The following is a 15658-nucleotide window of genomic DNA, read 5'->3' as shown; positions in this document are numbered from 1 at the left end:
CCCTACCCTGTTATAATCTCTGTTGTCCCTGTCTTCTTCCCTCTGCTATCTTTTCCTGGCATCAACTGTTTCTTGTACCAAGCAGGTGTGACCAGGGGCCAAAAATGAGTGAAAGATAAGGGTATTCCATTTTTCTTGAAAAGATGTATGAGAAAGGAATGGGGTCCCCATATTCAGACTATAGGATCTTCTCAGGTGTGAGTGACTGGTGATTCCTCCACTCTCACGATTAAGCTACAGAAATGCGCATTTCTTTGATAAAGGTGGCACTCCCTCAAACTTGCTTACTGACCATATGCCCCCAGCTGTTGCCATCTAGGGCATGGACCATGAACAATGAGCATTGACTACGTTACATGGGATTACAAATCCAGCACATGTGGCCATATTGGTTCTATTTCTTTTTTTCCCCTCTCTGAGATGTGAAGCTCTTAGGCAGAGGTGGGAGTATGAGCCTACATCCCCAATCTGGCTGGCCCATCAGGACTTGAGCTAGCTCACCTGGCCTCTGTACATTGTAATTCCAAATCAGCCTTACTGATGGACTGAACCAAGTGTCAGAATTAACCAATTGGATCCTTGTTTTATTTATAGACTTCCGGTTGTCTGCATAGCTAAGGTGGGCTGATCTGGGATGGGGGCTGTTGTTTTGGAGGCTTTGCTATTAAAAGTGTCTAAGAAATATATCTTTTTTTTCCCCAAGAAAACTTTTTCAAAAACAAAAACATAACATGTAAACAAAACTACTTGAGTCTTGATAAGCATCTCATTGTGTCTTCAAAGCCTTTTCACTTCCAGAGGGGGTGGGGTGAGGGCAGGGACCATTTTCCTCTTCGAGGGCATCACTCTGAGGGTATACCACGAAGCACAACTTCTGGCCCGACCACGTAATGGACTCTAAGGCAGACAGAAGCCATTTAGGCAAGGGCTATGACCAACCACCCTGCTGTGAAAGTCACTTTATGGTTTGCCGATAACTGAAAAGTAACCCAGCCAGGATTCCCAGAGGAAACCTGTCCAGTTCTATCTACCCCTCAATAACACAACCCCAAAAGCTACTTCTTAAATCTGTCCATTGGAAAACAAACCCCATCCCCATACCTGCTGGTCTCTGAGGTCACAGATTCACAGACTGTCAGAGCTGGGAGGGACCTTAAAGGTCATCTCATTCAACCCCCTCACTTTACATGTGGTGAAGAAGGCCCAGAGAAGGGAAGGGACTTGCTGAAAGTCACATAGGAAGTTAGTGGCAGGGCCAGGACTGGAATTCAGTTCTCCTGACTCCTGGCCCAGAGCTTTTCCTACTGCTTCACAGTACAGTATTATCTAAGTATACTAGGAGCTGGTCAGGTCTTACCTGCCTTCCTCCCATATTTCCTTGCTCTCTACTTCCCTTCTTTTCCTCCCTCCCTACTTCCTGTCCTTCTTCCCTCTCTACTTCCCTTCCTTTCTTCCTCCCTTCTTTACTCCTTTCCTACTTCCCTCCTTCCCTCCCTCTTCTTTCTTTCCTCCCTTCCTACTTCACTTCTTTCCACCCTCCCTTCTTACTCCCTTCCTACTTCCCTTCTTTCCTCCCTCCCTCTTCTTTCCTTCCTTCCTTTTTTCCTCCCTCTCTACTTCCCTTATTTCTTCCCTCTCCACTTCCCTTCCTTCATTCCTTCTTCCTTTCTTTACTCCCTCCCTACTTCCCTCCTTTCCTCCCCCCCTCTTCTTTCCTTCTTTTTTTCCACACTCCCTACTTCCTTTCCTTTTCCCTTTATTTCCTCCCTCTCTTACTTTCCTCCCTTCCTCCTGCCCTCTTCTTTCCTCTCTCCCTACTTCCTTCCCTTTCTTCTTTCCTGCCTTCCTTCCTTTTTTCCCTTTGCCTCTTCTTTCTCGGGGTGACTAGGGGAAGGGAATGTGATTGGAAGGCCACAAAGTTGAAACAGTCATCTAGTCAGCACGTGGAGGAGCCCAGAGCATAGGGGCCCAGAAATGTACTTTGAAGATAAACTTTCCAGGGTCTGGAGAACTCTTCTCTCCTGTGGAGTTTCACTTAGCCTTTAATTAGGTTTGTTGGCTTTTCCTGGCCAATCAAGGCTCTGTTCCCTTCTCCTGAAGGCTAGTAAATAGCTTAGTAGTGTGGCACAGTGGAAAGAGGGCCAGTTCTGGAGTCAGAGGAGCTGGGTTCAAATCTTGTTTCTGACAGCTTACTACCTGTGTGACATTGGGCAAGTCACTTAACCTCCCTGGGCCTCAGTCTTCTTATCTGTAAAAAGAGGAAGCTGGACTAGATGACCTCTGAGGTCCCCTCCAGCTCTAGCCATAAGCTCCTAGAATCCTAACCCTCCTGCCAGCCTCCGCTCACCCCATCCCCTCACTCACCGATGAGCCTGTGCACAAACTTTGGTTTGTTTCTCCAGGACACACCCAGGAAGAACACAGGGACGCCTGTGAGAATGATGATGAGGCCAATGCCACAGACTACAGGCTCTGAGTAAAAGCTGAAGATCAGCAGAAATGCCCAAAAGGTCAAGTACGTGATTGGGATGAGAAGATTTACCTGGGGAAAGAGAAAGAGAAAGAGCTACAGGGGCCGAGGGGGCCAGATTCTCCCAGTAGTGGGATGCCCAGTCAACAAACATTTGTTAAATGCCTGCTATGGACCACGAGCTGCGCCAGGCACTGCAAAGACAGAAACGAGGGTGGGACAGCCCTATTCTCTGCCCACCCTTCTTTCAATTTCCCTTTCCCAATGATTATTGGGGAAGGGGCTTGATTTTTGGATCGAATTGGTGAAAAAGCATTTCTTGAGGGCTCTGTATGAAATGGTGGGAATGCAAAGATAAAAGTCAAGACAGAGTCCACTTTCAAGGATCTCGCGCTCTAATTATGGGGACGACATATATAAGAAAATTCAGCTGCAGGGCATGCTGAAAGACTTGGAATGGCTAAGAGTCCAGCGCTTGGGAGGATGACAAGCTGAGAACTCAGTGGCACTCAGGTACAAGTCTGTGGCAGCTAGGTGACTCGAGGGATACAGCACAGGGCCTGGAGTCAGAAAGACCTAGATCAAATCTGACCTCAGTCACATACTAGCTGTGTCACCCTGGGCAACACCCTTGGCTGCTGTTTGCCTTGATGTCCTCATCTGTAAGATGGAGATGATGATAACCCCTACCTCCCAGGGTTGTCGTGAGATAATAATCGCAAAGCGCTTAGCACGGTGCCTGGCATACATTAAGCGCTACATAAATGTTTGCTGTCATTATTAAGTTGGGTCACTGAGCAGGATCATACACGTGGGGTGAAAAGTAAGAGACAACTTTGACATAATGAGGTTTTCTTGGGTGTTTGTTTCCAAACTGCCTCTGAAGGTGGTTTTCAGAGATGTGGAGAGCAGTGGCAGTGTTGCTGGGATAAGTGTTGCCCCCAGTGGGACTCTGGTGACGAGATAACATTCCTTTGGATACACAAACGCTGGTGTGTTCCTTAGGTTTTGCTGTGTGCCCTGCTCGGCCTTGGCTGATGAGGCCGCTAGATGGCGCCATGGATAAAGAGAGAGTCAGAGGAAGAAGGCAGGCTCCGGTTCAAATAATGCCTCAGACACTTAGCTAGCTCTGCAACCCTGGATGTGTCATTTAGCTTCTTTTAGCCTCAGTTTCCTCACCTGTAAAATAAGGGTGATAATAGCACTGACCTAAAAAGGCTAATATTTATATGACACTTTGTTTGCAAGGCGCTATATGAATATTATTTTATCCTCACAATAGCCTTGCTATTATCATCATCCCCATCTTACAGATGAGGAAACTGAGGCAGTACAAGATTAAATGACTTGTTCATATTTGACCTCGGGTCTTTCCAATTCCATTTCCAGCTCTCTTAATCCATGTGCCACCTAGCTGCCAAAGGAGATAACACACGTCATGTTGGCAAACCTTAACGCACTACATAAATGCTGGTTATTGTGACTCTTGTTGTGGTGGTCTCTGGGCTCCCTAAACTGAGGGACCGGGAGGATACTCATAGCACATTCAGTCCAGGCGTGAGGCTGAAAGGCACTCACCTTGATGGGCCTGAAGAGCTTGGGTCTCTTCCAACGCAGCACAATCAAGCCGATGATGGTCACTCCGTAACAGAGGTAGTTGATGAAGGACACATAATTAATTAATGTATATGTGTCTCCCACAAGCATGATCACTGCTGTGGCTCCGCACTGGAAGTGAAGGGGGATTAACTGTTAGTGCATCTGAATGCCTAGACACAAAGACCTCCAGTTGTCTTCAGTGCTCTTATACCTACATGGACCCATTTACACTTACTACCCGGACTCGATGGTGCCTTCACTACTGCTACTTAAGCCTCAGGTTCAGTCCTTGCTAAGCTGGACCCAAGGAAGAAGAAGGTTAATACTTTTGTCATAAAGTTGGATTCTTCCTGGGATCCCCCTGGCCATGTAAAGATGGGATGAGGATGTTTGAGAAAGATGCAAATCTTGAGGGTGGGGGATCTTAGAGGGAGATCCTGGGGCAGGCGAGGGTTCTGTGTTAGAGGAAGGACTAGGTAAGGTTCAGGGAGTTTGGGGGATGAGAGCAAATTGACCCTGGTGAAAGGAGGGAGAAGACAAAAGGAAGGCAGGGTGGGAGTTGACAACTTTCATAATTTCTCAGAATTCCTCTCAGGGTGAGTGAGCAAGGCATGGTCATCTCTCTGTATTGTGGCTGGATCTGTGTCCTTGCTGGGAGAGATGGGGAGCAGGAGGTGGCCTTTATCGCAATGGGAATGAGAACCCTTTCCCTGGCTGGCTCATAGCTCACAGGGCTGCTTTGGGGATCACAAGGGAACATCGGAGTGTGCTCAGGGAAGCATAAAAGGTACGATGGGTGCAAGAGATGGTTAATGGCAGGATGTAGGTGGGAGAATGGAGTGGGGGAAGGAGGTGGAGTGGAGCTTTCATGTACCCATTAGGTCTGGCTCTGTAGCACTTCGGGGAAACAGTTTTCCAGGAATCTTCCCATCTCAGAGTGGGAAGTAAGTCTAGGATTCAGAGAAGTCCTGGATGCAGTGCTTTATGGGAAGCTGAGTGAGGTGTAGCTTTTTGTTTTTGTTTATTTTGTCTGACTTAACTCTCTTTTTTTTTCTTCTTTTTTTTTTAAAAAATTTAATTAATGTATTTTCAGTTTTCAACATTCACTTCCATAAGTTTTAAATTTTCTCCCCCTCCCTCCCCAAGATGGCGTGCCACCTAATATGACTTAAGTCTCTTGTTCTTGCAACCTTTATTCTGCATGTGTATTTTTAAGGGAAGTCCCATTTCTCATTCATAGCTGCCCTACAGGAACCCTCAGACTACAGCACCCCATTCCAAACTGCTTTAGTTGCCCCTTGGTCAGGGATATTACCTCTTCCACCAATGCCTGATCTAATGTGATGAGCCCAAACCAAGCTTAGGAGGGTGTGTGTGTGTGTGCATGTGTGTGTTTTGTGTGTGTGTGTGTGTGTGTGTGTGTATGTGTGCACATGTGTTCTCACAGATGGCTTTTAAGTTACAGTTGTAGACGCTCATCCCAGATCAGCTTTGGGATGGAGGCTACTTGGATTGAGGACATTGTTAGGTGATCAGTGTAGGATGAGGGAGTTCATGGGGGCATATTTTCTCTTGCCACTGAAAGGTTGGGATGAACCCAATGATTTAGAGTTCTACAAAAAAAAAAGAAAGCTTAAAAGTGACTCTCTCCCAGTGACTGTATAGACAGTTTATCTATTTCAGCCAATCTATGTGTCATAGTCAGATGTATACTAGCAAAGTAAAACTGAGGCTAATTATTTAAATGATTCAAGCAAGTTGACTTTCATTGCCCATGAGGTTCTACTGGTCCTGGCTTTGTGGTTAAGGGCACATAGGGAGCCTGCAGGGCCTGGTTGAGCCTTAGAATTTCCTTGAGCAGGGGGTCAGATGCAATCAGGGATAGCTAGACTTACACAGACGAGAAGTGCAGGGATGGGGGTGCAGTGTTGGACATGAATCATGGCCAGCAGGCTGGGAAGGTGGCCTTCACGGGCTCCAGAAAAGCATAATCTGGGAAAGAAGAAATACCAATCTGGGGCCTGGAGAAACTCTGCAATGGATACATCAGACAGTGGGGAATCGATGGCAGTGGTATGGAACAGAGAACTGAGCCCTAGATTTCTCTTCTCCTTCAGGGGCCTTATTGATTGGACACTGGCTTGATTAGCCTGTGATCAGTGGCTAGGGAATCCTTTCGACACCCCCAAACCCCCATTTTTCTCTGTATCATTGAGGGAAAATCTTCTACTGTGTCTTCTGATCTTCCTTTCAGCTAGGGTTCAATAGCCCAGGTGGAAACAAAGTTCTTCCCTTTCTCTACTCCAATTCCCTCTTGCTTTGTTTTGAGTGGAATTGGGAATTGTCCCTGACAGTTTCAATGTAAATGTTAATGGAGGACTCATTCCAGCTCTCTCTCACCTCCCTTGGAGGTCTTTAACCCTTCTCAGTCCCCCTGGCCATCACCCTTTCTTGATAGATCTAGGCTGCTCACCTGGAGGAGGTGAAAAGATATCCATTGATCCCTCCGAAGGTGGAGAGGGCGACCGAGACAGGCATGATCCAAGAGAAGTAGCCCAGTAGCTTCTCTCCAAATGTCTACAGCAATGGAAGACAGAGGGAGTGAGAAGGCTAGCCTGCCTGGGATGCTGGGATAGGGGGGAGCAGCGCAGTAGGCCTTGGGCTAGGCGAGGCCATGGCACTTACTACAGCAACAGCGTTGGAAGACAGGAGCTCCTGTGGGGACATAGCTGTGAAGTATGCCACGTTGGTGAACGTGTACACGAATGTCACCAGGGGGATGGAGATGAAGATGGCTCGAGGTAGGTTCCTGTTGAGAGAACATTAGGGAGTCATCAGTATTGGTGCTTGGGAGAGGGAGAGAAGGGAGCCAGTGGCGGTGGGGCATAGCTGAAGTGCCGTCTCCTGGCTACTGGCATGCCATCCAGGGCCATCTGTGATCCCTCACAACATATGTATCTTGGGGAGGTAGAAGACAAGAAGGGCAGAGGTCAGAGCTAAGAGCAACAGGTATAAATTTAAACAGTTACTGATGCAGTGCCTAGAGTGCCAAGAGTCAGGAAGACCCGAATTAAAATCCTGCCTCATATACTCACTAGCTGTGTGACCCTGGGCAAGTCATTTGATCTGTTTGCCTCATCTGTAGAATAATCGCACCTACCTCCCAGGGGAGTCGTGAGGGTTAAATCAGGTAACCAATGAACAGCATTTTGCAAACCTTAAAGTGTCATAGAAATGCTAGTCACTGTTACTGTTATTTAGGCTAGAAGTAAGGAAAAGCTTCCTAATGATTGCAGCTTTCTAGAACTGGAAACAGGCTGCCGTTGAAGGCAGAGGATTCTTTCTCCCTTGAGATCTTAAAGCTAGATGGTCGCTTATTGGGTATATTTAGAGAGGATTCCTAGTCAGGCATGAGATGGACCAGAGGGCCTCAGGGAAACTGGGGGCACTGGAATCCAGGAAGATCACTCAACTCCCATCTCACCAACAGTGAGTTCTGAGCCACGCCATGGACAGAAATGGCTTACAAGGGGCAATGGATCTGGTTTGTTTCTGCTTCCCTCCCCTGGAGTAGTAGAGGCCTGAATAATTCACACTCTGGATCTTTAGACCCGAGATAACAGAGAACTGGTGGTCCTTCTCCTGGTAGCCTATTGGTAAACCCTCTGGTACTGAGAGGATCAGGCCTCAGGATGGCTGCTGAGTAAGAAGGATTGGGTCTGGCCCCATCTTCCTCCTTTCTGGCTAGTTAATATCAGGTTCTACCTTCATTTCCTTTTTGGGCGATAATGCAACTGTCTAGGTTTTACTTTGTTTTAGCAATTGGTTTCTCCCCACTTTCCATACAGTGAGAGCCAACATCAAGCTTCCTCCTGCCTCCGCTGATTAACAAGGACTCCGAATTCCCCATATTTGGAAACACATGGGGCTGGGAAGGTTGCTCTGGGGTCTCACAGCTGCATGGGGCTTTATACTTTCTGAGGCATCTTAAATGGTTCTCTGGTTTGAGCTTCGCCACAGCCTTGGCTCTGCCCCTAACTCTCTGTGTGATCCCAAACAAATATTTAACCTCACTTGGCCTTAGTTCCAACATCTGAAGAGTAATGGGTTGGATGAGATGGTTTATAAGTCCTGTCCAGCTCTAACGTTCTTTGATTCTAAGCCCTGTGAGATAGTCAGGGCAGAGATTCACAGAAGCAGAGAATCCCAGAACTGGGAGACTTTTGAGGTTGGCAAGTCCCACCTCCTGCTCAATGCCAGAATCCAGGCTCTGAACACTTTTTTTTAAATACAGGGAAAATTGCTACTTCATAAGACAAGTTATTCCATTGCCAAATAACCCCATCTTTTCTTCCTTATACCATGCTAAAATGAACCTCTCTGTGACTCCCATTCATGAATTGTAGTTGGGCCTCCCTGGGGCTGAGCAGGAAAAACATGATCATTCTTCTACTTGAAGGTCCTTTATCTAGGTGATGCTAGCTCTCATCTGCTCCCCCAAGTCTCCTCCGCCCCAGGTTGAACATCCATCTGATCCTCTTATTATCTCTATTATACAGATGAGAAAACTAAGCCCAGAAGTTAAATGACTTGCCCCAAACCACCCAACAATACAATTAGTACTGGTTGTTTATTCTAGAGTTAAGAGACAAGAATACAGGTTTTCCAGCTCCTAGGCTCAGATTCTTCTCACTAGCATTCAGGAGGTATGGTACATCTACCCAAAGGCCACAGATCATTCAGTCTGCTCTCCAAGAGGTGGTCATTCCCTCCTAGAGAAGCAGGCTCCATTAATCTCGATCTTTGGAAAATCCATTCTTGCCTCTTGTCAACCTCTCAGATGAGAGACTCCCTGAGAGCAGGGCTCTTTTTGTGCCCTGCAAGGCTCTACAGACACAGAGAGGATGTTTGTTTCAGGCCTCCTTTCCTACTTAAAGAAAAAGGATGATAATAATAGTTGCCATAATTTATATACAGGTTGTCCCAAAAGTCTTAGTGCAGCTCCAAACTTTTGAAGTAACTTTTAAAGCTTGAAGTGGCACTAAGACTTTTGGGACACTCTGTATATTTTCTCATTTGATCCTCATAATAACTCTTTATGGTGAATAATTCTATAGGGATCATTGCCCCCATTTTCAAGTAAAGAAACTGAGGCTTCATAAGAGTTCAATCACAAGTATGATTGTCCATGGTCACGCAGCTAGTAAGTGCTGACTTTGAGATTCAAACTCAGGTCTCTTGACACCAAGTCCAGGGCACTAAGTTCTTATTGCTAGTTGGGGTAGAGGCCTCAAAAATATAGCCTTCTGTTTCCCTTGGGAAAGTAGCTATTGAAAACATACTCATCCAACTGGGCCACTCTTTGGCTTCCCTTTCCAGGACCTGTCTCTCCCTCCCATTCTCCCATCCTGGCAAACATTTCACATTTTGCATCATTCCTCCATCAAGGTCATGGGGAGAATTGGCTCTTGTCTCCCAGAGTCTTAGACCTCATCAGCCCTCAGATTCTTGCGGATGTTCACTCACTTGCGGGGATCGACCAGTTCTTCTGTAACATAGTTGAGGAAGTTCCAGCCACTGAATGCAAAGGATGCCTGCAGGAAAGCGAGTGCCAGGTGCCCCACGGTAGGTGTCATCCAGAAGCTAAATGCACTGCTGGGCTTCAGCTCCTCATAGTTGCCTGTGGAGGCCATATGGAGAATTGGGGGAAATGGGCTGATGGAGGTCTCCAACCCAAAGGACCCATTCTTGGCAAAGCAGCCTCCTTTGGGGCCCAGGAGCCAGGCCTGCCCCCACCAGCCCACCCACCCCTCTGTCAGTACCCTGGAAGATCTGGATGAAGCCAACGGTGATGATGAGGGCAAGTGCCAGCAATTTCCCTCCTGTGAAGATGTCTTGGATCCGTGTGGCCCATCGGACACTGGAGCCATTCACAAAGGTGAGGAGTACTGGGCAGAAGGAAAGGAGTGTTATTGGAAAAGAGCATGACACCACTAGGCACCACGTCCTGGAGACACGGCCACAAACTCAGGGGACAAAATTCTCTCCAGATCCCAGATTATTTATGCTGGTGAGCACTGGGCATATTTGGATAAACTCAAACAACAAAATCCACTCCTGAAAAAACTAGCATAAACTAATTTTATTTTAATGTCTAGGTTGGGATGGATTTAAGAAATCTCATCCCTATAATAGGCTGAGCAGGGTGATAGGCAGGTTGTTTTTTAGGTCAGTTGACTAGGAAATGGATGGTCAAGTGTACAGTTGTGTTTTATGAGGGGTGGAATAAAAAGGGGGTGGTCTTGAGCCTATCGGCCATTTGTCTATAAATATTCCCACAATTTCATGGGAAGTCTGAAAGATAAGGCAAAGCAAGTGTCTGGGAGAGGAGCTCCCAAATTGGGAAGGGGGACAGTTTATGCACAGCCAAACCCCCATCAGAATTTAACCTCCTCTAATAAGCTCCTCTTACCATGTTCATGCTATCCTAGGCAAGCTCCCCTATTACCCCCAAAACATTTAAATGCCTTCTTTGTTCCCAGAGGTGAGAGACAGAAAAAGAAGAGAGTGGGGCAGTGGAATGGATAGAAAGGTGGTCTAGAGTGAGGAGAATGACAGCCCTGAGCTGGAATCTCATCTTTGACATAATAGCTATGTGACCTTAGACAAGTCGCTTTAATTTCTCAGTGCCCCCAGGCAACTCTCTCAGCCCATCAGTTGCAGTGCAGATGCATATCTGCCAAGGTAGAAGGGGTTTTCTCATCAGAAATTCCCTCTCATTGAGGTCACAAGACTGGTCTAACAAAAACAAAAACAAAGGGGCTAAGCACTGGGGATAGCAAGTCAGGAACCAAAAATAGTCCCTGCCCTCAAGTGGCTTACATTCCATAGAGGGGGATACAATATTTAGATGGAAAAATAAACATAATTTGAAGAGGAAGAACCCACTAATAGCTATGTTGGGGAGGATCCTAGGGGTCTAATGTCTAGCTTGCTGCCCAGCCCAGGGGGCTTTCCCCATCACTTACTGCTTCTGACAGAAACTTCCCTTCTCCCTACCCCTGACACCCCTGACCCCTTGTAGGAGGGGGAGAGGACAGGACACCCTCATCCAGCTTTTCCCCACCCTCCTGTCTCAGAAGCAGACATAGCCCTGGGAGACTTTCTGTAGATTGGGAAACAAGGGGAGGAAAGACAGTGATAAAATAACATACGTAGGGAGTTCCACCATCTGGGAACATTTCTTGGATACAGTTCCCCTTGTGGAAAAGGCACAGGACTATGGCTGGAGCTCGGCTGGATCCTTGTCATCCCACTTAACCCAGAACCACCCCTCTTTTAATCTCAGAGATGGTAGTCCTGGGTCTTCCTCCCTGGGATAGGGAAGACTCTGACACCTAACCCACTTCTCTGGGAATAGGATGGAGGAGTGGGTGGGAGGAACTGGGTCAGATAGGGACTTACAAGGTAGACATTTGGAGGATTATTTCCATTTCAGAGTGAATGCCAGGTGTCTTTCTTGGTATTAATATATTTCCATTTTCCTCTTACTTGAGGCACAAGGTTGAAAAAGAGTATAGAGAGTTTGACCTCTGCAAAGGGAAGGAGGAAGGGACTGGGCACAATGCCCACCTTGTAGGAGGGTGTGTGTGTGTGTGTGGTAAGAGAGCCCCGAAGCCTTTCCCAACAAACCATGAAGTGGGTTCCCCAGGCACTATGGGGGGCAAGGAGGAAGGAAAGGAGACCTAAGACAGGTGGCACCTACATAGGCAGGCCATGGAGAGCATTCTGGATGCTGTGTAGGGGGGGATGCAGTTGGGGAACACCGGCTGGAGGACATAGTTGGAGAAGGTCAATGAGATGACGGCCAGGCTGGTGGGGTACATGATGAGCACGGCACTCCAAAGCAGCAGGAAGCTGGAATTAGAGGAAAGAGAGGGTCGAGTGTCATCTGCCTGGAGAGCAGGGACTGCTGGGAGCTGGAAGCCCCAGATCTAGGGGCCAGAGCAAAGCCAAGAGTCTATAGCCCATAACCTAGCCTCGACCCTGAAGCTCAGAACCCAGACCCATGGGTTTTTTTTAGTTTAGAGGGATCATAGGATCATAAATTTAAAGTTTGAAGAGAGCTTCAAAGTCATCAGCCCAACCCTTTCATTTTACACATGAGAAAACCAGAACGTAGAGTGAATAGTTAGATGACTTACCTAGGGTTGGGCAGCCAACCATTTACTAGTCTGTGGCAGCTTTCCCAACTCCGAATCCAGTACTCTGGTTATAATGGGGCTGCTTTTGATCAGGCCCTGGTCCAGGCTATTTGATACGACTGGTTGAGCTCCCATTTTCATTCATTGCCTTTGACTCAAGACCTGGCCCAGATGCCCTACTGTCACTTTTTCCCCATTGGGGAAGAGAAATAGGAAGGGCCTACAGCGTAGTGAAAAGAATCAGGCATCCTAGCAGTTATTTCTATGTCTGCCTCAAACTGTAGGACCCTGGAAAAGTTGCTTAACCTCTCTGTTTTTCACTTTCCGCATCTATGGGATACTCTGCAACCTCCCTAGGATTGGGAAGATTTTGGGTGAGGTGATAACCCTCTCCCCCCAGGCTCTTATAGTCTGTCTTCTCAAAAATGAGATAATGGTGATCAGTAGTGTTTTCTTCATAGAGCAGAAATATATCCAAAAGTAAATCAGTTAACAATTATTTATTATAACAAAGAATTGTGTGAGTGAATGGGTTCTACCAGCTCGCTTCTCATTTCATGGACTTATTATATATGACTATCAGGGAAAGGTTTTGTATTTTCTGCTGTATATTTGTGATTATTTGGTGACATGACTATATAATTTTGTGGCACATTACCGCTCCCCCCTTTGTTGCCAATTCTGCTACAAAGCTTCTGTAACTCATTTGTCTAGAATTTCTGTTCTTAGTGAACTTACTGGGTGGGCTGAATTGCTGTGGGAGGTGCAGAGGATTGTAAGGAATTAATTCTATACTTTCCTAAGAAGTATTTCTAATGTACTCAAGATGCTAAACATCAAAGCCTTTCCTTTTTCTTGATATGAGGGGAAAGACTTGGCTTAGGTTTATCAGTGATTTTGTTTGTATTGATTATATTACGATAATATGCTATTTTAAAGAGTTTTTTTAGTTTATTATTTTTATTTTTCAAGCATCAAGTATTTTTTTTTTAATTAGTCTATCCTTCCCACTTGGAGCAATTAAAAAACAAACAACTCCAAACCAAATCCCTTGATACATCTTTACATAGTTCAGCAAAACAAATTCCCACATTAGTATGTCTCTTTCTGCATTTTAAATTCATCACCTGTCTGTCTGTCAGGAGATGAGTGGCATGTTTTATCTTCATTCTTTCTGGACTTTCGGTTTATCACTGTGTTGATTAGAGTTCTAAAGTCTTTCAAAGTTGTGTTCCTCTATGATGTTGTTAGCATTATACAGATTGTTCTCCTAGTTTTGCCCATTTTGCTCTGAATCAGTTCATAAAGGTCTTCCTAGTTTCCTCTGGAAGGGTCCATTTCACAATTTCTCATGGCACAATGACATTCCATACCATTCATATACCATAATTTGTTTAGCCATTCCCCAAAATGAAGACACCCCCTTAGTTTCCAATTTTTGCCTCCCATGAAAAGAGCCACTATAAAGATTCTTGTACATATAAATAATTTTCCTCATTGATCTCTTTAGGACATAGACTTAGTAGTGGTATAGCTGGGTCAAAGAGTATGCACAGGTTGGTAATTTTCTAGACATGATGAATAAAGGGATAACTTTAAAAGATCTTTGGAAAACGTAAGGTCTTGTGATGCTATTACTGCTTCAAAAGGGGTTGAGGTTTCACATCGAGTCCTAAAGTGGAAAACGTTTAGGTCTTAGAGACCATGAGACCACACCCTTATTTCACAGAAGAGGAAACAGGGTTCCAGGGGCCCTAAGTCACACAGCAAGTTAGTCCCATCCTGGGGGGGGACTTATTCATTCTCTCCTAATACTATGCTTCAGTTCTGGCAGCTGCCTCCACATAATTAGTGGTAGCTAATTAGGATGGTGTGGGTACAACAGTTAGCCTTCATTCAGGTATTGAGATCATTTCAAAGAAGGCAAGATAGACCATTCAGTATTTGCGCATGCTTCTTACAACATAACATGGTGGAAAAAGAAAAGAGATGGAATATTGCAAGGATGATCAGCTGTGTAAGACTTAGTTATTCTGATCAAGATAATTCCAAAGACTCATGATGAAAAAGGAGAGAACTGATGAACTCCGACTGCAGATTAAAGCATACTTTTTTATTTTTCTTGGTTTTCTTTTGTAATGAGGCTAATATGAAAATGTTTTGCATGACTCACATGTACTGTATAACCAATATCATATTGCTTGCCTTCTCAAGGGCTAAGGGACGGGTGGGAGAGAATTTGTAGTTCAAAATCCTAAAAAATGAATGTTAAAATTTTTTTACATGGAATTGGGAAATAATAAAATAAATAAAAATATATTAAAAAGGAAAGAGCTAGATTCAAAGCTAGGATGGCCTGGGTTCAAGTCTGGACTCTGGACACATATTGACAGGCCCTGGCCAAATAATTTCATTTCTTGGTGCTTTAGGCAACTCTCAAAGGCTACCAATTGAAAAGAAGCCTCTGACGGATATTGATCAAGGAAGTTTACTCACCTGGGGATTTCCCTTAACAGTCCCCAAGCCCTGTCCCTCCACACCCCCACCCTCCTATTATATATTTAAAAAGCAATGATAATGGTAAAACAAGGTTATCATTTCTATACAAAGGTAATTCTTTATTTGGGTATAAAGATCCTAAAACGGTCCAGTTAGTAAGACAACACAAAGTTGAAACTTTTGAGAACATATTAGGGGCTTTGTCTTGAACCAGTCTTCCCTGAGTGCCTTTTTAAAGGGGAGCATCCTTTTGAAATGAGAATCAGACACTTGTTCCAATTTATTCAGACTTTTATATACTGGGTTTGCTTCAAGTGGAGTATTTCTGCTCACCCCTCCCTCCACCCAAAAGAGAAGAAAGCTCCCCCTCCCACCTTGGACACAGCAAAGCTCCCTTGTTTACAAAACAGGCAGATGAGACATAGTGAGGAGGAGGGAATGGTTGTAATTTGTCTGTTAGGTTCTGGGGGTTGTAGGCAAACATGTGCATGCATAGGCTTGGAAATGTACAACCAAGCTTTGGGCTACATGATATACAACGAGTACCTATCCCAGAGGTCACTCCTTGGTACTCACCCTGCAAGGCCTCCAAAGATTTCGGTCACATAGGAGTAGTCACCTCCAGATTTGGGGATGGCCACTCCGAGCTCGGCATAACACAGGGAGCCAAGGGCTGCAATTCCTCCACCTAGTACCCAGACCACAAGGGCGAGACCTACTGAGCCTGTATGCTCCAGCACACCTTTGGGGGAGATGAATATCCCAGAGCCAATGATGTTACCTATACAGGGGAAAGGGAGGAAGAAACATAGGGCAGGAATTCAGGATCCCAGTGTTCTCATGCTTCCCCCCAAACCAAGCTTAGGACTCATGTTCCGGTTATGGA

The 15658-nt window shown here is 45.6% G+C and overlaps 1 protein-coding gene across 1 annotated transcript in view; it reads right to left on the bottom strand.

The window, feature by feature from the left end:
* Positions 1 to 555: 555 nt before the first annotated feature.
* Positions 556 to 15658, bottom strand: part of SLC7A10 (solute carrier family 7 member 10) — a 48594-nt gene continuing 33491 nt past the window's right edge. Inside the window, exons 2-11 of the mRNA XM_036748379.1 lie at positions 15349 to 15553; positions 11835 to 11986; positions 9892 to 10017; positions 9596 to 9749; positions 6755 to 6878; positions 6543 to 6646; positions 5965 to 6061; positions 4049 to 4198; positions 2365 to 2542; positions 556 to 897 (exon numbers count right to left, since the gene is read on the bottom strand). Coding sequence (XP_036604274.1) covers positions 767 to 897; positions 2365 to 2542; positions 4049 to 4198; positions 5965 to 6061; positions 6543 to 6646; positions 6755 to 6878; positions 9596 to 9749; positions 9892 to 10017; positions 11835 to 11986; positions 15349 to 15553 — 1421 coding nt within the window. The 3' untranslated portion in view covers positions 556 to 766. The remainder of the gene's footprint in view (positions 898 to 2364; positions 2543 to 4048; positions 4199 to 5964; positions 6062 to 6542; positions 6647 to 6754; positions 6879 to 9595; positions 9750 to 9891; positions 10018 to 11834; positions 11987 to 15348; positions 15554 to 15658) is intronic.

The sequence above is a fragment of the Trichosurus vulpecula genome, chromosome 3, assembly GCF_011100635.1.
Source record: "Trichosurus vulpecula isolate mTriVul1 chromosome 3, mTriVul1.pri, whole genome shotgun sequence".
NCBI lineage: Eukaryota > Metazoa > Chordata > Mammalia > Diprotodontia > Phalangeridae > Trichosurus > Trichosurus vulpecula.
This window is presented reverse-complemented; position numbering and strand designations above follow the sequence as displayed.